The sequence below is a fragment of the Heterodontus francisci genome, chromosome 13 (genome assembly GCF_036365525.1).
Source record: "Heterodontus francisci isolate sHetFra1 chromosome 13, sHetFra1.hap1, whole genome shotgun sequence".
Taxonomy (NCBI): domain Eukaryota; kingdom Metazoa; phylum Chordata; class Chondrichthyes; order Heterodontiformes; family Heterodontidae; genus Heterodontus; species Heterodontus francisci.
Genome location: NC_090383.1, coordinates 75,056,381 through 75,078,491, shown reverse-complemented (window position 1 = coordinate 75,078,491; position 22,111 = coordinate 75,056,381). Strand labels below are relative to the sequence as shown.

General features: G+C 43.0%; 1 protein-coding gene across 3 annotated transcripts in view; it reads right to left on the bottom strand.

Annotated features, from left to right (window-relative positions):
- The window catches only part of lpgat1 (lysophosphatidylglycerol acyltransferase 1), a 138,739-nt gene that overhangs the window by 5,752 nt on the left and 110,876 nt on the right, over nucleotides 1-22,111 (bottom strand). For 2 of the 3 annotated variants that reach the window (XM_068044986.1, XM_068044985.1), the window contains exon 8: nucleotides 6,942-7,048. In XM_068044986.1, the coding sequence (XP_067901087.1) occupies nucleotides 6,942-7,048 (107 nt within the window). Of the gene's footprint in view, nucleotides 1-6,941; nucleotides 7,049-22,111 lie in introns of those variants that run through there. The other variant, XR_010976213.1, reaches the window with a different exon arrangement.

The window sequence follows — 22,111 nt, the reverse complement described above, 5'->3', positions numbered from 1 at the left end:
CTCTGGATCTCCCTGAACTGTATCGCTCAGCACCCATAGAAACATAGAAAACAGGAGCAGGATTAGGCCATTTGGCCCTTCAAGCCTGCTCCGCCATTCATTATGATAATGGATGATCATCCAACTCAGTAGCATGTTCCGGCTATCGCCCCATATCCTTTTATCCCTTTAGACCCAAGAGGTAGATCTAACTCCTTTTTGAAAACATTCAATGTTTTGGCCTCAACTGCTTTCTGTGGTAGCGAATTCCACAGGCTCACCACTCTCTGGGTGAAGAAATTTCTCCTCATCTCAGTCCTGAAAGGTTTACCCCAAAACCTTAGACTATGACCCCTGGTTCTGGACTCCCCCACCATAGGGAACATCCTTCCTGCACCTATGCTGTCAAGTCCTGTTAGAATTTTGTAGGTTTCTATTAGATACCCCCTCACTCTTCTGAACTCCAGCGAATATAATCCTAACCGACTCAATCTCTCCTCATATGTCAGTCCCGCCATCCCAGGAATCAGTCTGGTAAACCCTCGCTGCATTCCCACTATCGCAAGAACATCCTTCCTCAGATAAGGAGACCAAAACTGCACACAATATTCCAGGTGGGGCCTCACCAAGGCCCTGTATAATTGCAGCAAGACATCCCTGCTTCTGTACTCAAATCCTCTCGCAATGACGGCCAACATACCATTTGCCTTTTTTACCGCTTGTTGGACCTGCATGCTTACCTTCAATGACTGGTTTACCAGAACACCCAGGTCTCATTGCATATTCCCCTCTCTCAGTTTATAGCCATTCAGATAATAATCTGCCTTCCTGTTTTTGCTACCAAAGTGGATAACCTCACATTTATCCACATTATACTGCATCTGCCATTCATTAGCCCACTCACTCAACTTGTCCAAATCACCCTGAAGCCTCTCTGCATCCTCCTCACAACTCACCCTCCCACCCAGTTTTGTGTCATCTGCAAATTTGGAGATATCACATTTAGTTCCCTCATCTAAATCATTAATGTACATTGTGAATAGCTGGGTTCCTAGCGCCGACCCCTGCGGTACCCCACTAGTCACTGTCTGCCATTCGGAAAAAGACCCATTTATCCCTACTCTTTGGTTCCTGTCCGCCAACCAATTTTCTATCCATCGCAATACACTACCCCCAATCCCATGCGCTTTAATTTTACATGCTAATCTCTTATGCGGGACTTTGTCGAAAGCCTTCTGAAAGTCCAAATAAACCACATCCACTGGCTCCCTCTCATCAACTCTATTAGTTACATCCTCGAAGAATTCTAGTAGATTTGTCAAGCATGATTTCCCTTTCGTAAATCCATGCTGACTCTGTCCGATTCTACCACTGTTCTCCAAGTGCTCTGCTATAAAATCTTTGATAATGGACTCTAGAATTTTCCCCACTACCGACGTCAGGCTGACTGGTCTATAATTCCCTGCTTTCTCTCTACCTCCCTTTTTAAATAGTGGGGTTACATTAGCTACCCTCCAATCTTACCATTGGACCCATTAAGGCACAGCTGTTGTTATGTCTATGCTTTCCCAGGAGGCCAGCTGAGCACCACTATAATGAAGTCCATTGCGCCCCAGAGTTATCATAAAGCATATTATACAAACATGCTTCGGATCCCTGGATTGGTCTGGAATATAGGTTGACGCGGTGGTCAAGGATAGTATAACTTTGCCATACAAGTGGGTCACCTTCTGGAAGAGAAAGGCTCTAAAAGGCAGTAAGGAATTAGGAAGACAAGTAGCAGCAGCATGAAAAAGATGCAGAGCACAACAGTATTTGATCTCAAAAGCTGAGCTTCCAACCCACATACTCTGCATCACAAAGACTGCTTACTTCCATCTCCATGACATTGCTCTGTAACACTCATACCATTCCTTTGTCACCTCCATACTTGGCCATTCCAATGCTCACCTGGTTGGCCTCTCATCCTTTACACTTAAAAACTTAAATTCATCTAAAATTCTATTAACCACATCCATGTCCAGCTCACCCATTATCCCATCTTTATTCATGCAAGATTGGCTTGAAGTCCTCCATTGCTTCCAATTTAAAATTCTCATTCCTTGTGTTTAAATCCCTATCACCTCCACCCTATCTTTAACTTCATCCAGCCCTTTTAATATCCTCCCCCCAGAACTCTGCATTCCTCCAACTCTGGCCTCCCATGCAACCATCCCTCTCTCTGCCTTCCATTGCTGGCAGTGCCTTCAGCTGTCTAGGTCCCATGCTTTGGAATTCCCTCCTCAACCCCGCTGCCTCACCATCTTCCTCTCATCTTTTAAAACCCTCCTTAAAACCCACCTCTTTGACCAAGCCTTTGATCATCTCCTTACTTGGCTTGGTGTCTATTTCTATTGCATTGTGCCTCTGCGAAGCACCTTGGTACTTTTTTTTTTAAGGTTATAGGTGCTATATAAATGAACAGTGTAGAAAAGGAAATTATAAAAGGTTATGGGGAAAAGGCAGACAAATGGGATTAGGAGAGAGAAGTCCAGTTGAAGAGTTGGTGGTAGCACTGGTTCAGTGGGCAAGTGGCCTCCTTCAGGCTGTAACTTCTATGATTTGACATTTTTTTCACCCAATCATGCTCCAGAACTTAACGGCTTCTTCTGCAATAAGATAGTTGGTTGAACCTCAGATGATGATAGAGTCTATCCTATATCATTTGAACTGGCAGAGGTTCAGCATTTCTAAATTACATTTCAGAGATCTCCTGAAAGAGGGGGTTTCCGAATGTAGTTCTGTAAAGTTAATGAAAGCAATTTAGTGCCCTTTATTTAAAAAATACTGTGTCAGGATACGTTTGAAACAGGGATAGTTATGTCCAACATGATTCACAATGGCCTGAAGTTGTAGGACAGAGCCAATCAAATGTTAACATCATGTTTTTCAGGAGATTCTAGTGAAAAATTATGGATATAAGATTAGTCAAAGTGACTATTTACATCATTCATCCAGAACAGATGGGTTACACCATCACCAATCTTCACAGCACAGGTGACCATGTAGCTAAATTGTTATTTGATGAATTAATACTAACTTCAAGGTTGTTATTTTGGTCTTGACCCTGCCTCCATAAAATGGATTATAGCAGTACCTCCCCAGCATTTAGTCTACACTAAGGTACATAATATGAATTCTCTAACATCTTTTCCCCTTATTCTGTTACATGAACTATGACTGGGAGGTCCTTAGAACTCTCATAAATACAGAGGCTATTATCTTGCTGAATAATAAGCATGATACTGTAACCTCATATCCTACTTGCTTAGTCCATGTACCTCTGCATGACAGGCTACAATATTAACAGGAGCAACTCAAAATGCATGTCTCTCAACTGCAAGTATTATCAGGTAACAGGACTGACATAATTTGAACAAAATTCCAGGGTAGAATCTCAGGTGAGAGAAAACATGACCATATGGCATGTCTTGCTGCTGGCAGATTGCTTTTGTGCAGATGGCATTGGTTTCCAAGATCCACTAAATGATTAATATGTTGCCACTTGCTATTCTGGGGATATGCTTTTAACACTACAACAACAACAACTTGTATTCATATAGCACATTTAATGTAATACAATGTCCCAAGGCACTTTATAAAGTAAAATTTCACACTGAGCCACATAAGGTGATATTAGGACAGATGGCAAAAAAGTTTGGTCAAAGAGATAGGTTTTAAGAAGTGTCTTGGAAAGACAGAGAGATAGAGAGATGGAAAGGTTTAGGGAGGGAACTCCAGAGCTTCGGACCTAGGGAGCTGAAGGAATGGCCAGAATTAGATGAGCACAGATATCTTGGAGGGTTGTGGGCCTGAAGAGATTACAGAGATAGGGAGGGGTGAGGCCATAGAAGAATTTGGAAACAAGGGTGAGAATTTTAAAATCAGGGTGTTGCTTAAATGTAGGTCAGTGTGCACAGGGGTGACAGATGAATGAAACTTGGTGCGAGTAAGGCCATGGGCAGCAGAGTTTTGGATGACTTCAAGTTTATGGAGGATAGGGTGGTGCCAGTTGGCCAGGAGTGCTTTGGAATAGTCAAGTCTAGAGGTAACAAAGGCATTTATGAGGGTTTCAGCAGTAGAGCTGAGGCAGTGGTGGAGCCAGGCAATGTTATGGGAGGTGGAAATAAATGGTCTAGTGATGGTGCAGATATGTGGTCGGAAGCTCATTTCTGGGTCAAATATGACACCAAGGGTGGAATTTTATGCTGTCCCCCATGGCGGGTTTGGAAGCAGGGAGAACATAAAACCGCCAAAATTTTGTCCAGGGTGGGCAGGCCTGTGAACGGCTTTCCCACTCCACTGCCAATTCAGACCCTTAACTGGGTAATTAACCCCCAATTAAGGGCTTCCTCCGGCTGCAGCTGCAATTACCCATGTGGCAGGAAACCAACGCCAAGATCCCACGCCCCATCTTTTACGGAAGGCCTGCTGAATTTAGTGTCAATCAGGCACTTAACTGGACAGCGGTGGGCCTTCCATAGTAATTAGGATCCATCGCCGGAAGGCCTTGCAGAGCTGAAGTCCCGGCCTTGCAGAGCTGAAGGCCGATCAGAAGCAGTGGCTGCTGCTGTAGCTGCAACGACCAGACACTGAGGAGTGGTGCTGGAACCACGCTTAAGGTAGGTCAGGACGGAAGGGCTCCAGGGGGGGCCCTCAGCGGCCCCCCCTCCCCACAACGCTAGGTCGTTGAGGCACTAAGTGTCTTTGAACGAGGGATCCCCCCCCACTGGAGCCAGGAAGTAGCCTGCATGGTTTATCGTGCTGTGCTCCCCGTGCGGCAGCAGGGCTGCCCGCTGCATGGTTGCTTGCAGCTGCAGTGAGCGGAGGCCCTTAATTGGGGGTTAATTACCCAGTTAAGGACCTCAATTGGCGGCGGGGTCGGAAGGCTGTTCACAGACTTTCCTGCCCCAGACTAAATTTCGGCGGAGGCGGGGTCCCCCACCCACTACCATCCCACCTGATTTTATGCTCTCCCCACCTCCAAACCTACCGCAGGGGAGAGCATAAAATTCCATCAATACAGTCAAGGGGGTAGAATCTGATTCAATTATCACAAATGCCAAAATTCTCAGAAACCGGTATTACGACCAGGTGAGATAGGTGTCTCGGGGTCTACTACTGTCTTCACCTGGTCTTATTGGAACAGGAATTATTTTTAACAGACTGTATCTTGAGCTCCCCCTTTGTGAATCCTTGTTCACAGCTTTCCAATTATAAGGCAAAGAAATGAGCATTAACAGGCTTTCTCAGGTTTAAAGAAGGAAAGTGAAATTTATTAAACCTTAAACTTAAACACCATTACAGTTAACGCCTACGGATATATAACGCACCCATGCTAGCATGCACACGCGATACACACAAGCAAATAGGGACAGAAAAGAGGAGAAAAAAATATAGTTGAGAGGGGTTTGAGGCAATATCAGAAGAGTTTCTTGTTTACTGTGCTTTGCGCTCAATTAATTTTAGGTAGTCTGGCCATTTGTCAGGGCCCAGTGTTCTTCTTAAACCTTGTTCATGTAGGACACTTATCTCAGAGGTTCACGTGTTTTCACAAGATTCAGTTCCATGGGAAAGAGATGGAGGTAGGCAGGACTGGAGTGGAGGTTCTGTTCCAACTGGGAGCACACGGCTTTCTGAGTTCTTTTCCTCGTTGGAAGTTCAAATTCAGTTTTTCCAATTTGAAACTCCCCTAGTTGGCCAGCAGGTGGTCACATGACTGATTGGTTTGACCAGGTCTCTTCTGTGTATTAGGGCAAGGACTAGTCCCTTTGTTCCAACACTACTAGTTACTATGCAAATGTCTTTTCAGTCAGGGGCTTGCAATTTTAAGTTTTAATGTTCATGTGGTGAAATCATGTGCGCCTCAGTCTTGGCAGGTTGGGGGCGGGGGGGGGGGGCGTTTGCCTGACACTAGTCATAAAAATAATCAAATAGAGCATACAGACTGGGAATTTGGCTTGTTGAAAATGGTTTTTGTTCCTGTAGGACTGAAGATGTTTTTAAAACTATTTAGAATTAGAGCCATAGAATCATTTATGGCACAGAAGGCCATTCAGCCCATCCAGTCCATGCCGGCTCTCCACGGAGCTCTGCAGTATTTATTTACAACTATAGAATTCAAAGTACTGCTGAAGTTACATATGGCATACTGCAAATTCCAAAATGAAAGCTGCCTTCTTGCAAGCAACAGCAACTTAGGTAACAGTATTCAGTGAGTAGCTGAACTCTTCAGACCAGTAAGTTCCCATATCGATTAAAATAAGTTAGGGGATTGGCTCTGTGTGTAGTTGGTGTCCTTTAGTGTGGATAAACACAGTCTTTGAGTCTAGTGAACTCCAATGCAGTGGTGTTTGCAAAAGGTTACAGGGCCTGGGAGTCACTGCTGGTGAATCATTCAAAGTTCACAAGCTGTGTGCCAAGACCAGGGCGGCACAGTGGCGCAGTGGTTAGCACCGCAGCCTCACAGCTCCAGGGACCCGGGTTCAATTCCGGGTACTGCCTGTGTGGAGTTTGCAAGTTCTCCCTGTGTCTGCGTGGGTTTTCTCCGGGTGCTCCGGTTTCCTCCCACAAGCCAAAAGACTTGCAGGTTGATAGGTAAATTGGCCATTATAAATTGTCACCAGTATAGGTAGGTGGTAGGGAAATATAGGGACAGGTGGGGATGTTTGTTGGGAATATGGGATTAGTGTAGGATTAGTATAAATGGGTGGTTGATGTTCGGCACAGACTCGGTGGGCCGAAGGGCCTGTTTCAGTGCTGTATCTCTAATCTAATCAAAAACCATTGGCAAGGTAAAAAGGACTTTGGATTGTATTGTGTTGCTAAGACACAATATAAGTCATACAATAAGGTCCATGGCTCAGAAAAAGATTGTAAAATTTAAGCCCTTTTCACATCCTGAGCAGCTAAGCAGAACTCACCTGTTTCATAAAAATGTGCCAAGAGTTCCTCTTTTTCTACAAACCGTTGGTAGAGCCATCTAGTGAGTGCCTCACTCTCTATAGGAACGTCCTTAATGGGATAGATCCTGCAGGGGGTAAAAAACAGGGAAAATACTCTTTAGCTAATCAGAGAGGCAAATGTAGTGCTTGAAGATATTCATTTTACCGCTGCAATATTTTTCTTACAAACCTAACAGTAAACAACTGACTGGTTCTTAGATTATTTACATCACATAAATGCCAGGCCAAGATCAAAGAAGAAAAAAAGAGAGACTTTCCACTGACCTGTCATACCCAGAGTCATCGCCCCACCATCAACATCTTGATGTGGAGATGTGGTCACCATTGACCAGAAGCTTGACTAAATCAGCCACATCAACATTATGTCCCCCAAACAGGGCAGAGGCTGGATACTCTGCGACAAGTTGCTCTCCTGATCCTTCAAAGTCTTTCCAACATCTACCAGGCTTAGTACCTCCCAGCCCCACAGCCTTTACCACAAAGAAGAACAAAAACAGCAAATGTGATGGGAATATCATCACTTACGAGTCACAAACCATCCAGACTTGGACATTCATTGCTGTTTCTTCATCATCATTCGATCAAAATCCTGGAATTACCTACCCAACACCATTGTTGTAGCACTGTCTCTATAAGGAATGCAGTGATTCAAGAGGAAAGCTCACTATAACCTCAAGTATAAAAGAGAGAAATATCCAGAGAATTTGCCAATTTAAGTTTCACTACGGGATGATAAATTAGTACTTTGCAATGAAGGAAATCAAATAACACATCCTGTTCAAGGTTTTTATTTATTTATTTATTTTTTACAGCGGTTGAGACAAAGGGAGAGAGAAGTTAATGTATATAGTGCTTTTTACAATTCAGGATGTCCCAAAACACTACACAGCCAATGAACTGCTTTTGATGTATAGTAACTATTGTAATGTAAGGAAAACAGCAGTTAGCTTGCACACAGCAAGGTCCTCCAAACAGAAGAGATAGATGACCAGATAATTTTATTTGGTGGGGTTGGTTTAGGGATAAACGTTGGCCACAGTACATGGAAAACCCTCCTGCTGCTTTTCTTTAAATAATACTGTGGGACCTTTTGCATCCACCTGAAAGGGCAGACAGGGCCTTGGCTTGCTGTTCTATTTCAAAAATGGCCTCTCTGATCAATGCAGTACTGAGGGAATTCTACACTAAATGCCAGCCTAGATTAAGTGCTCAAGTCCTGGAATAGGATCCACATTGAACCCACATTCTTCTCACTCAGAGATGACACTTAGAAGGAAAGAAATTCTAAGTATTCCCAGTTTTCCATGGAAATCAACATTGACTGCAAATTTCTTTAATATTTTTAAACATAAAGGGACCACACCCTCCACAACACCCTGGTCCACGCCTCAATCACCCCCAACACCTCGTCCCCTTCCCACGACACTTTTCAATGAAAGCACAGGAGATGCAACACCTGCTCTTTTACCTCCTCTCTCCTCACCAGCCGAGGCTCCAAATACTCCTTCCAAGTTAAATAGCGATTTACGTGTACTTTCTTCAATTTAGGATACTGCATTCGCCGTTTACAATGCAGTCTGTTTCACAATGGAGAGATTAAACGCAGATTGGGCGATCGCTTTGGGGAACACCTCTGTTCAGTCTGCAAGCATGACCCCGAGTTACAGGTCGCCTTTCACTTCAATTCACCACCTTGCTCTCATGCTGACCTCTCTGTCCTTGGCTTATTGCAGTGTTCCAATGAAGCTCAATGTAAGCTCAAGGAACAGCACCTCATCTTTCAGTTAAGCACTTTACAGCCTTTGGACTCAACACTTAAATTTAACAATTTCAGACTGCAATCTCTGCCCCCATTTTGTTTCCTTTTCTTCCCATGTTTTGATTTTTCTTTTGTTTGGCTTTCAGGTGACAACACACCTGCCCTAGGCACATTTATTGTTTCTTTTCTTGTTCCATCACCTGTCCCTTTGGCCCTACACCACTAACTCTTTTGTCATTTAGTCTCTCCTGTCTTCCACCCTATCACAGACCTTCCCTTTTGTTCTTTTTTCCCACCCTCCCCCATTTCACCAGCTTAAAACCTTACATTTCTAACTTTTCCCAGTTCTGATGTAAGATCATTGACTTGAAACGTAAACTCTGTTTCTCCCTCCACAGATGCGGAAAGATCAGATGAGGATTTCCAGCATTTTCTGTCTTTATTAACAATTTTATTATCTGTATGGTGATTGTCAAGTAGTGTAGTGTCTTGCACTGGCTAGGTTGTTTTGGGTGATGGTAATTATGCAGATATCCCATGTCCCTCAGAACTGGCTCCATTCCAAACAGTAAGGCTCCATTCCAAACAATTTGTATTTATGGTTCACAGCAGCTTAAATCAAACAAAGTCCGCCACAGAACTGAATGAGAAGATATTAAAAAGGGTGACCAAAAGCTTGGTTTTAAGGAGAATCTTGAGGTGAGGGAGGTGAAGGAGAAGCAGCTTAGGGCTGAGATGGTTGATGGCATGGTTGCCAATGGTGGGGCGAAAGGAATTGCAATGCACATGATGCTAGAGTCAAAGAAATGCAGAGTTCTGCACAGGTTTATAGAGCTGGAGGAGGTTGCATATATAGGGAAGGGTGAGGCCATGAAGGGAGTTAAATATGAGGATAAGAATTTTAAATTGGAGTCAATGCAGATCAGCGAGGACGGGGGTGACTAGTGAGTGGGACTTGATGCAAGATAGGATATAGACAGCAGAGTTTTGGATGAGTTGAAGTTCATTGTAGGGGAAGAATGGGAGGCCAGCCAGGAGAGCATTTGAATAGTTTAAGTCTGGAGGTGGCAAAGGCAAGGACGAATGTTTCAGCAATGGATAGGCCAATTCAGAGGCGATGGTGCAATATTATGGAGGTGGAAGTTGGTGGTTTTTGTGATGGAGAGGATATGGGCTTGGAAGCTCAGCCAGGGTCAAGGATGCTACAGATAGGTTGAGAATGATGAAGAGGGATAGTACACAATATCATTTGTGATTTTGGTTAGGGCTATTTCAGTGCTTTAGAATGGTTAGAGAACCACTTAACCCTTGGAAACTGCACTAATGTCTGAGGATAGAGATTTACCAGCCACAGACAGACTTCCTGAGTCAGGTTGCTCTAGATCTGCCCTCAGGCTGGTTTGAGCATGCGTCTGTATACAATGAAATGCTCAGATACTTCTTAACTGAAGTCACCTGAGATGAAAAGAGATTCAACTCAAGGGTCTTCATAACTGCAATAAAAATTGATATTATAACAGAACACAAATTCTATCATTTTTTTCCATCCGTAGGAGTTTCTTAGACTTTTCTGCTCATTTAATAGAAAAGGCCATCAAAGTCTGCTCCCCAAAAGCTGCAGTCTTCAAAATCAGTGAAACGAGAATGTGTGGAGGCGGATACCATCGAAGTTTTTGAAGGTATTTATATTATTAATCACTCACTTAAAAAAATGGTTTCCAGTTGGCAACGATCCTTAGTTTCAGCTCATTGCTCTGGTTATTGTAGGAAATGAAAATGTAAGGCTCTTTAGTATAAATAGAAAAAACCCAACCTTTGAGCAGGTGCAATGGTTTGAGTCATTCTGACCTCATCAGTCTTGACTGTGATGTGGCTGCACAAATTCCATTCCATGAATACTTTATTCATAACCATTCTTTTTTTAAAAACCACTAAACTGCATACTGCAAGCACAAAGCTAGATTCTTTCTTAAATATATGCAAGTTATAATGCTACAGTATTAAAACCTGCTGAGTAGGCAAAAAGTATTTAACTCTTAAGCTTCTCAGCAAATTTCATCATTTTATGTCAAGTGAACTTCTTGCAACAAATTCAGGAACTAATCCTTGCACTCCCATTAAGAGATCTTCCTACCCTTGATTATAAGCCCTAACATTTGTCCTGCAGACCGCCACCTGCCAAGCATGAGGCATATTAATTTCACAACATGGACATGAAATTTCAAACTGTTGTTGAAGGGACTTGCTTTAAAAAATTGCCAGATCTTGGCTGGAAAGACATTTGCATATCAACAGAATTTGGAAGGACAAAGCAGCCATTCCCTGACACATTTAACCCACAATGGACCCTTGGCTGGAAAGACATTTGCATATTAACAGACAGTGCTTGGAAAGGACAAAGGACCATTCCCTGACACATTCAACCCACAATGGACTTTTGATCACCAGACGTTGAAAGTGGGGGAGCTCGCATTCCAGGTTGACTGCTAAATTGGCTGAATACACAAATGGACGTGGTCAAACCAGCTAGTCACATGACTAATCTGCTGGGCAACCTGAGTCTTTTTTGAATTGTAGAAACGGTTTGGAGAGAAAGTCTGTTTGCTCCCAGACTGAATCGTGTACAAAATCATGAGAGGTATAGACAGGGTGGATAGCAAGAAGCTTTTTCCCCCAGAGTGGGGGATTCAATTACTAGGGGTCACGAGTTCAAAGTGAGAGGGGAAAAGTTTAGGGGGGATATGCGTTGAAAGTTCTTTACGCAGAGGGTGGTGGGTGCCTGGAACGCGTTGCCAGCGGAGGTGCTAGACGAGGGCACGATAGCCTCTTTTAAGATGTATCTAGACAGATACATGAATGGGCAGGAAGCAAAGAGATACAGACCCTTAGAAAATAGGCGACATGTTTAGATAGAGGATCTGGATCGGCGCAGTCTTGGAGGGCCAAAGGGCCTGTTCCTGTGCTGTAATTTTCTTTGTTCCTTTGTCTGCTCCCATCTCTTTCTCACAAGCCACTGAATCCACTGAAGACATATGAACCCCAAGAGAGAAAAGTCTCCTGCAGCAAACAAGGTTTAAGAAGAATACCGGGCCCCAATGAAAAGCAAGATCTACCTACAATCAAGGACTCTACAGTGAGCTTGAAGAACCGTAACAAAAACTCTTCAGATATTGCCTCAAACTTTTCCACTTTATTTTTCTTCTGCTCTTTTCTGTCTCTATTTGCATGTGTGTATTGCGTATGCATACTAGCGTGGGCACGTCATGGGCACAGGCATCAACCGAATTAGAGTTTAAGTTCAAGTTTAATAAATTTCAACTTTTCTTCTTTAAACCATGAAAGCCAGTTTGTGCTGTTTTTTATTGCCTTATTATTGGAAAGCGGTGAACAAGGATTCGCCAAGGGGGAGCTAAAAACAGTGTTTAAAATTAAACCCTGTTACAGCAAGACCAGGTGAAGGCTGAAAGGGAACCCTAGACCTCTTTCTCACTGGGTTGTATCAATATGGAGCTACATTTCTTCAATGCATCTGCTAAACAGACTGCAATTTATCCATGATGAATTTCAGATACAAAAAAAGAGGACGTTGTGCTAGGAGCAAGAGACCAGAGAGCAATTTGTATATATTAGATACAAGCTGCTTGCAATCTGGGGTAGTTCTTCAAGTGCTTGTGTGCTAGTGACATATTGATGGCTGCTGTGGGACACATAGAGGTCATAATGATTGAGACATTTAAGCAGATTCAAACTGGAAGGTGGTTAGGGTTGCAAACATGGATAAGTGTTTGCTATACAAACTAAAATGAGAAATTGTAAACATTTTGGTATTTAAATAAACAGCATGAGCAGGACAGAGCCCCACAGGACTTGGAAATGATTTGTAGGTTAGAATGTCGGAGTTAGGATCAGGATACCCTGACCTGAATGTGCTTTTATAGTATTTACACTCTCTGAAAATAATACACTTCACAATCTGAATCAAACATTTTGCTTCCACTACGTTTTCCTTAAGCAAAGAGATCTAGATGAAAATGCTAATTCTGAACAATAGAGGGTTTAAAGAGATTCCAAAGTTGAGTTTTGATTCTTCACCCCTAAGGATAAAATGATCACCACCAGGAATACAAGTCAAAACACTGCTGTGATGCCACCAACTCTTAAACCATGAACAGTAGGTACCACCACTTCCCTGGCACACACAGCATCACCACTTTCTTCCAACAATCCAGACACACAGTAAACACCAGCACCTCTTGACAACTTCACAGAATAAACATTAATTCAATTTCTCCCAAGCACTTGCAGTGAATACCACATTTCCTGAACAGTGCCCAGCAAACCAACAGCATATTAAATGGAAATCTACAGCTGCTAAATACATAGACTAAAGACCACAAGACGGATCAAGCATCTCAAACAATATCTCCCTCTCTACTGCCAAAAGCTCTTACTATCACATTATTGTTGAAAATTCCTCCTCTTCATCATTAATTGCATCCTCTATCCTCACATCTGATGCTTGGTGTAAGAAGTTAATTGTCTCCAAAATTGAGATCATTCACTTGACCTCTCCCAATCTTAACCTCCTTCTCCAGTGCCAACTCCAGAAAACACTCCATTTTCTCCACTGTCCATCCCCAACTCTGATCAGACAGATTTCTTCCATGTAAACCATCAGTTATTCCTTCAATCCCTTCTAGACTCAGTTTCTAACTATACAAACTAATTGTCTTGGACAAGTAGTTGCAGATATCACCAACTGCTCCCAGTGCTTACGTATTATTTCTCCTCCACCCCATTTCACCGCTCCGCCTCCACAAAGCTTTAAAACGCTTTGTCCTCCTTAAAAGCCCATCCCGATTCCTCAATTCACTCACTCATTTCTGACATTGCTTACTCTCTTAAGTGTTCAAACGCATCATTATTACCCAGTTGCACAGCCACATCTCCAACCATTCTCTTTTTTGAATTCCTTCAGTCTGACTTCCACTTCAACGCAGGACATTCTAGGAAAGGCATGCTATTGGCTGCACTGTTATGATCAAAATCCATGTTTAAATTAATGTATAATTAATATTCCCTCCAAGTATTTTTGTAGTGACATCAACAAATGCGACATTCACAAAATCTGCTGCCCATTCCCACAGACATTTTATTGAACGCATTAGACTTTGGCAGCTCAGGTTGCTAACTCAGCAGGGTTACACCAGTTCATGCTGTTATGCTCATTGATCCAATGCACAGCACCATCCTACCGCCTTATCAAATATTTCAACAATCAAGTCGTTTTTAAAAATAATATTCCAAGAGTGCCACAGTACGTATTATAATGAAGGCTTGCTGACAAGAATTATGTATGAGATAACCACTGTAACAGAGACATGGATTAGAGATGAATGTCCTACATTACCATTGTGGTTTACTCAGCTGATCCAAAATTCAGAAGGGAACAATGCCACCATTTAGATAAAGATCACAATTTGAGTGGCCTGTATACAGCAAGATATTCAATAGGTAATTGCCCACTAGTTACAGCAAATGTGAAAGCACTCATTAACTCCCTCCCCAAAATGTACTCCTATGTATTACATTTCTATATGTGCCTCAGAAATAAATACTAAGGTACAGAAAACATATTAAGAATTAAATAATTTATATTTTCCATCAACAGGATAGCTATTTCTGATTAAGAGAGCTTTGATTGATCTGCAATCTGGTTTACTAGATGAACAGGTTTACTTGGCAGGTGAGTTTTTTTTTAACCAGTGCTGAGATCTGGAGCAAATTGTTGAACAGTGCATTTTAAATAAATCATTATTCATTGATGGAATAAAGAATCTGAGATTAATAGGAACACCACTGTTTTTTTCAAAACGGTGCACACCTAAGAGATTAATGATCTTGGAAGCACTAGGTGAATTGAAGAAACACATGCTGTTATTGTTGATTTGTCTGCAGTCTACAAAAATAAACTAAAAAGGAGTCATAATACAACACTGCATCACTTTTAGTCTAAAAAACATTCCAAACCATTGCTTTTTAACCCATTAAGTATTTGGTCACTGAGTTCCAAAGACTGAAGAGAAGATGGAAAAAGCCCATGGAAAATAACTACAACTGCAGCACCTGTAGCCTGCTTACAATTACATCGCCACGTCTCAGGAAGGTGGTCCAAAGGAGATGGCAAAATTCAGGTACAACACCTTGATGAGGTAAATATAATTTCAAGCACCAAATGCACTACTCAACTAGAATAAATGAAAACTCTACAGGAATGATAAGTTGCCTTTCAGCCAAAACAGAATAAGCAGCATTCAGACTTATTTACCCATCAAACACAACCCCTCCAACACAGCATAAACAAATACTCAAGGCTTGCATTGCCAGCAGCCATTATGTCAACATTGATATTCACAGCTATGCAATATTTGTGAAAGTATGCCTGGAAAAATGCAAGGCAAGTCCTGAATGACTTTCAACTCAAACTGTTTTGAAAAGCTATGTTTGTCTTCCTTTTTAGGTCTTTCTATGTCATGTCTTATTTGAAAAGGTGGACAAGCAACCTCATCAGAGACCTGTTAAAAAAAAAAGGGAGCTCAGCCTACCCACTGGTAAGCATAAATACAGCCCGGAGTGATGGCTTTTTTTTTTTCACCCATTAGGATGTGTTTAACTTTTGCTTTTCATTTCTTCTTACTGTAATAGGCAACATCAAAACTCACTTGGCATTTTCAGGCATAAAGGCATTTCCTACTAGAGTATCCTGTTGTATCACAAGAAGTAGTCAAATAATACTTTGAGTACTTTTAGTAAGTACTTACAGAGAAGATGCTGGCAAAACGTCAGTAGAAGTGGAGATGGTAGAGGTAATGAATATGGATAGGCAGGATGTACTGGAAAGGCTGGCTATGCTTAGGGTGGATAAGTCACCTGGTCTGGATGGTGTGCATCCCAGGCTGTTAAGGGCAATGGGAGGTGGAGATAGTGGAAGGGCTTGCCATAATCTTTCAAACTTCCTTAGATATGAGGGAGGTGGCAGAGGATTTTAAAGTGGCAAATGTGACACCCTTGTTCAAGGGTATAAGATTATCCCTAGTAACCACTGGCCAGTCAGTTTAACATCAGTGGTGGGTAAGGTTTTAGAAATAATCAGGGAAAAAAATATTAACAGGCACTTGGAGAGGTTTGAGTTAACAAAGGAGAGCCTGCATGGCTTTGTATAAGGCAGATCATCTTTGACTTAATCTAACTGAATTTTTTGATGAAGTAACAGAGGAGGTTAATAAAAGGAATGTAGTGGATGTTGTCCAAATGGATTTTAAGAACGCATTCAACAAAGCACCACAAAAAGGCTGGTTAACAAAATTGAGGCTCATGGAATAGGAGGGTCAGTGTCAACTTGGATTTAAAAAATTGGCTTAAGGGCAGAAAACAGCAAGTTATGGTAAATGATTGTTTACCAGACTGGAGTATGGTAGACAGTGGTGTTTCCCAAGGGTCAGTGCTAGGACCACCGCTTTTTTGAAATATATAAATAATTTGGATATTGCAATAGAGAGTAAAATTTCAAAATTTGGAGGTGTGGCAAACAGTGAGGATGATACTAATCGACTGCAACCTGACAGAGATAGGCTAGCAGAATGGGTAGACAAGTGGCGGAAGGAATTTAATACAAAGAAATGTGAGGTGATGTATTTTGGCAGATGACATAGGGAGAAGCAATATAGACTTAATGGCACAGTTCGAAAGTGTGTGCAGGGACAGAGGGACCTGGGGATTCATATATCTTTGAGGGTCGCAGGACATAGAGAGTAGTGAGCGAAGCATATGGGATCTTGGGTTTGACAAACAGAGGTATTGAGTACAAAACAGTAAAGTTATGTTGAACCTTTATAAAGCTCTGGCTGGGCCACAACTAGGGTATTTAGTCCAGTTCTGGTCACCACACTTTAGGGAGGATGTGAAGGTCCTTGAGAGGGTGCAGAAGGGATTTATCAGAATTGCTCCCAGCTACAAGGTTAGGTTGAAGAAGCTGGGGTTGTTCTCCTTGGAGCAATCTTGGAGGTTGACTGAAATGCACAAGATTATGACAGGTTTAGATAATATAAACAAAGAAAAGCTGTTCCCATTAGCTGATGGTACATGGACAAGGGGATACAGACTTTTTGGGCACGAGATGCGGGGGATGTGAATAAGAACCTTTTTAGGCAACGAGTGATAGTGACATGGAACTCATTGCCTACGAGAGCAGTGGAAGCAGAGACGATCAACGATTTGAAAAGAAAATTGGATGGGCACTTGAGGGAAATAAACTTGCAGGGGTATGGGAATCAAGCAGGGGAATGGGATTGACTGGATTGCTCTACAGGAGCGAGCATGGGCCTGATGGTCCAAATAGCCTCCTTCTCTGTTGTAATGACTCCATGGCTCTAATTCAATCGATTTTAATACATTCCTAAAATATCCCAAAACCTTTAGATATTGAGATGCATTGGCACGAAACTGCACTCGCTCTTATTGAGTTGAGGCAGTGCTCAGTCACGCCTCAAATAGTTAAAACTTCATTTTTCTTGCTGTGGCTTAGAAAAACAGTCTGATGTCTGGTGCTGCATTTTTAAAATAAATCTTCTCTTGATATCTGGGGTAAACATATTAAGCTGCCTGGAGCTATCTGCTTGTAGGGTTGGGAAGGATATCTATCTAGTTGGTTTGGCTTCATGGCATTTTTGCATCAGAAACCATCCTATTTCCTTGAAATGCTAATGAACAATTCAACAGATAGCAAAGGGTCTGGTGTTCAGAAATTATATTTGAGTGAGACAACTGATTAATATCATGACCATTTGTCTACTAAGGATGCATGCATAGGGCTCTAAACATGTTCAATGAGGCCAACACTGGCTCAATGTATAATTGGGGTAGGTTAAGTTAATATTTATGCTATTAAGGTAACTTGCTTTCAATCCAGACCAGTCAGATATCATTATGTGTGTTCTGTTAGCTGGAAGGTGATTGTTAGGTCAGGGATTTAGATAGGCTTGGGAACTCCCTCTAATATGCCCCACACAATGTCAGTCACATCATACACTGAGCTGCATGTTGCACAGCATGGTAATACAGAAGGGCCTGCATTTGGAGGAGGCAGAACAGCCACAACAGTCATTATCCAAAGAGTAAGATTTAGGTGAATCCCAGGAAGCAAAGGAAGGACAACATAATGTCTTGCAGGCAGAGATGCCAGGGATCAGTTAATAACACAACACCTCCAGTGACCTGGTTATTCCTTCTCCTGAAGTTATAAAAAGTCCCTCTGTATTAACTGCTCTCATTACCCTCCTTCACCACTCCCTTAATCCTGCCTTTAAAGAACAATGAAATTATTCAGCCAACTTTCATATCAGTAATATACTTGGAAAACAGACTCAAAGCTATGAAAAAATACTGCCAACCCAAGTGCCATAAGTGATGAAATTGATTAGTTTAATGCCAAACACGATAACTGTCTTGAATTCATTTCACAGCCAGTGTCAACCCAGGATGCCTTTCTTAAAAGGTTTACTCACCCCAACGAGGTGCTTACCCAGTAGCTTCAGAAAACCTGGTGGAAGGCTGCTGTAGCTCATGTGTGGACCCTAGTCACACTCGTGGCTAGCAACTTGAGGGAGCTCGAGCCTGTGAGTGCCCAGCTGCTGACTATCGTACCTAGGCTACTGCCAGGGCAATCAGCTGGCTTTCTAGCACAATGGTGGGTACTGGTTGAGGGGGCTGCGGCTCAGTACTACCATAGATTTGGGGGAAGAGAAGATTGTAGGAGATAAGTGACACCTTGAAAGCCTCAACCAATCTCTCCAAGGTGGAGCACTTGCTTTAATCCCAGAGTCTGGGACACAGCCGTTTGAGCTTCCATCAAAGTTAGAAAGGCTGGTAACATAAATTTCTTGTTGCGACGCCCAGCTGCATTGTCCAAAGTAGACAGCAGAGCACCAATGCAGTACAAGATGCTGTCACACAAGCAGATTTGGCAATTCCTCAACAGATCTTCCAATGTCTGCTATAGCTGCTTGCGTGAGGGCAACAGTTTTCTATTCAAAGCTGGGTCCTAAAATCCAAATCTTTGTCCTCCTCAGCAGAGCTGAGGATAATATTGCCCCACAGCTTAGCCATCTCCTGGGCTATTGCTGCAACCAATATCTGCACCTACTCACTTGTGCTGGATGCTTCACCTATAAACTCCTATAACTTACTCCCTCAACTCCCTGGAATGACAATCTCTGTGCTGAAGCATGTGATGGTGCAAGCTCAGGAGGATTTTCCTCCTCTGAGGTGTCTTTTGCAGGGTTGCGTTACTGAGAAATGCCTAGAGGAAAAAGAAAGACGACAAGAGTTAGCATGGCACTAACAGTTTGGACAGCAGATGTCAGGCTTCGCAATGAAGTCTGAAGTTGTAAGCAGGCTGAATGTGCAATTTTATCAGATATATGAAGGGGTGTAAGTAATAGTCAGAGACCCTGCTCAGCTAAGTGCCCAGACCTGCCATCTCGAGTGCGCACCACCCTTGAAGAGCCATTGATTTACAGAGCTTCCTCCTCTATCTTGAAGATGATCACAATTCTGGGTGGTGCTCCCCCTCTCAGGTCACACCCCTCTCCCTTGTGTTGTGCACTGTATGTTCCTGCAGAATGAGATGGCAAAAGTTAGTGAATGGCTTCTGAAAAGGACAGTGCACATGCGTGGGGCTTCTGCTTAGAGTGCATATCCTAAGAAGGAGAAGAAGCAAGACGGAAGCAGAATGGGGAGGCGATGAATGGAAAACGAGCAGCTGGAGCGTGAAATGAGGAAGGGACCATGACAGGAGTTCCTGATTCTGCAATGAGACAGAAATGCTGTTCGTGGCTGCTGTGAAGGCAGTAAGCAAGAGATGAGTGTGCATTTGGAATGAAAACAGGAGGTGGTACCCACGTGATAGGTGGTGAAGGATGTGGTGCATGGGAGAGAATTGTTCAGTGTGATGGGAAAGGGTGGGACTGTTGCAAGGTGTTGACAGAGATAGAGGAATGAACAGCTGTACTCACTCCTGCTGCTTGTCAGGTCACTGATGCATTTCCTGCATTAGATCCAGGATGATGCTCCTGGAGGTGGTCATCTTTGCAATTTCTCTCCAAGGCTGGTGCGTATCAGCCTCCTCCCAAATGAAGGCAAGACAATGTCCTTCCTCCTCCTCACCTCAAGCAACAGACCTCAAAGAAATCAGAGAACCTCTGGGCTTGCTTAAATCTCATTTTATTCAGTTTGCAGAACTAAAAGACACCAATGACAGCAAAATGAATGTAGCCTCCCTGTTAGAAAATTATAATAAAACTATGTTGACTCTGCTTGAATGTAAGAAAGGGAAATCATGTTTGACAAATTTATTAGAGTTCTTTGAGGATGTAACAAGCAGGGTGGATAAAGGGGAACTAGTAGATGCATTTGGATTTCCAAAAGGCATTCAGTAAGGTGCCATAGAAAAGGTTACTGCACAAGATAAGAGCTCATGGTGTTGTGCGTAATATTTGGATAGAACATTGGCTAACCAGCAGAAAACAGAGTCGGGATAAATGGGGCAATTTCAGGTTGACAAACTGTAACTAGTTGGATGCCACAGGGATAAGTGCTGGGGCCTCACCTTTATCAATGATTTACAATTTATATTAATGACTTGATGAAGGGACCGAGTGTATTGTAGCCAAATCTGAAGATACAAAGTTGTGAAGAGGACGGCACAGTGGCGCAGTGGTTAGCACCGCAGCCTCACAGCTTCAGGGACCCGGGTTCGATTCCGGGTACTGCCTGTGTGGAGTTTGCAAGTTCTCCCTGTGTCTGCGTGGGTTTTCTCCGGGTGCTCCGGTTTCCTCCCACAAGCCAAAAGACTTGCAGGTTGATAGGTAAATTGGCCATTATAAATTGTCACCAGTAGAGGTAGGTGGTAGGGAAATATAGGGACAGGTGGGGATGTTTGGTAGGAATATGGGATTAGTGTCGGATTAGTATCAATGGGTGGTTGATGTTCGGCACAGACTCGGTGGGCCGAAGGGCCTGTTTCAGTGCTGTATCTCTAATCTAATCAGGACACAAAGAGCTACATTTTATAAGCTTGCCGCTGTTCTCAGCAGCGAGCCTAAAAGGCGGCGCAGAGCACGTGCCCTCGAGCTGCCACGATATTTCGCAAGGGGGCTCATTTAAATGGAGGGAGTGGAACAGCTGCGGCCGGTGACGTAGAGGGTGTGGCCACTCCGTCCCCGGCAATGGCGTCCGGCGCCATTTTTAAAGGACTTCAAGCCCTTAGGGAACACTTGAATTTTTAAGATAACATGACTGTGGATTTTCTTTAAAAATAATTAAAAGCTGGAGACCCTTTCCCAACCCCCTAAAATTATTTTTTTTATTATTGGCCTATATCATGAACATTAACTTTATTCCCACCCCGAACTTTCCCCCCGACACATTTGCCCTTCAACCCCTTCCCACCGCCCTCTAAGCCAATAAAAAAATGTTTTCCGCGCTCTCCCCCAACCACCCTGATAACGTCACTCCTCTCCCCTTCCCACCAGTGTCTCACCTCGGAACTCCAAATGGAGTTCCGAAGGCATGGGAGTTGTGGCCGGCGGCCGTAATATCGGCGTGGAATGGCCACTGGAACAAGGTAGGTTAATTTGAATGATTTGACCTTAATTATAATATTAAAATGAAGGCAGCAGTGGGGGGCGGGGGTCGTTCTGAGGCCTCGCCGCCATTGGTAAAATGTGGCGGGACCTTCTTGGCGTTTTGAGTCGTGGCGGGGCTCTCCCAGAAGAATTTTCCGAGCCCCCCCCACCCCCGTCTTGTTATAACTGTAGAGGGTTTTGGTGAGACCACACCGAAAGTACTGTGTACAGTCTTGGTCTCCTTATTTAAGTAGTGATATACTTGCATTTGAGGCAGTTCAGAGAATGTTCACTGGGTGGATTCCTGGGATGAAGGGGTTGTCTTATGAGGAAAGGCTGAGCAGGTTGGGCCTATACTCATTGGAGCTTAGAAAAATGAGAGGTGATCTTATTAAAACATATAAGATTCTGAGGGGGATTGATAAGGTAGGTGCTGAGATTTATATATTTATTTAGATGTTGAGATTCCCCGTCATACGGGAATCTAGAACTATGGGGCATAGTTTCAGAATAAGGGGTTGCCCATTTAAGACAGAGATGCGGGGAATTTCTTCTTTCAAAGGATCACGAATCTTAGGAATTATTTACTCCTGAGTGCTGTGGTGGCTGAGTCACTGAATATATTCAAGGGTGAGTTAGAGATTTTTGAACTATAGGGGAGTCCAGGATTATGGGGAACAGGCAGG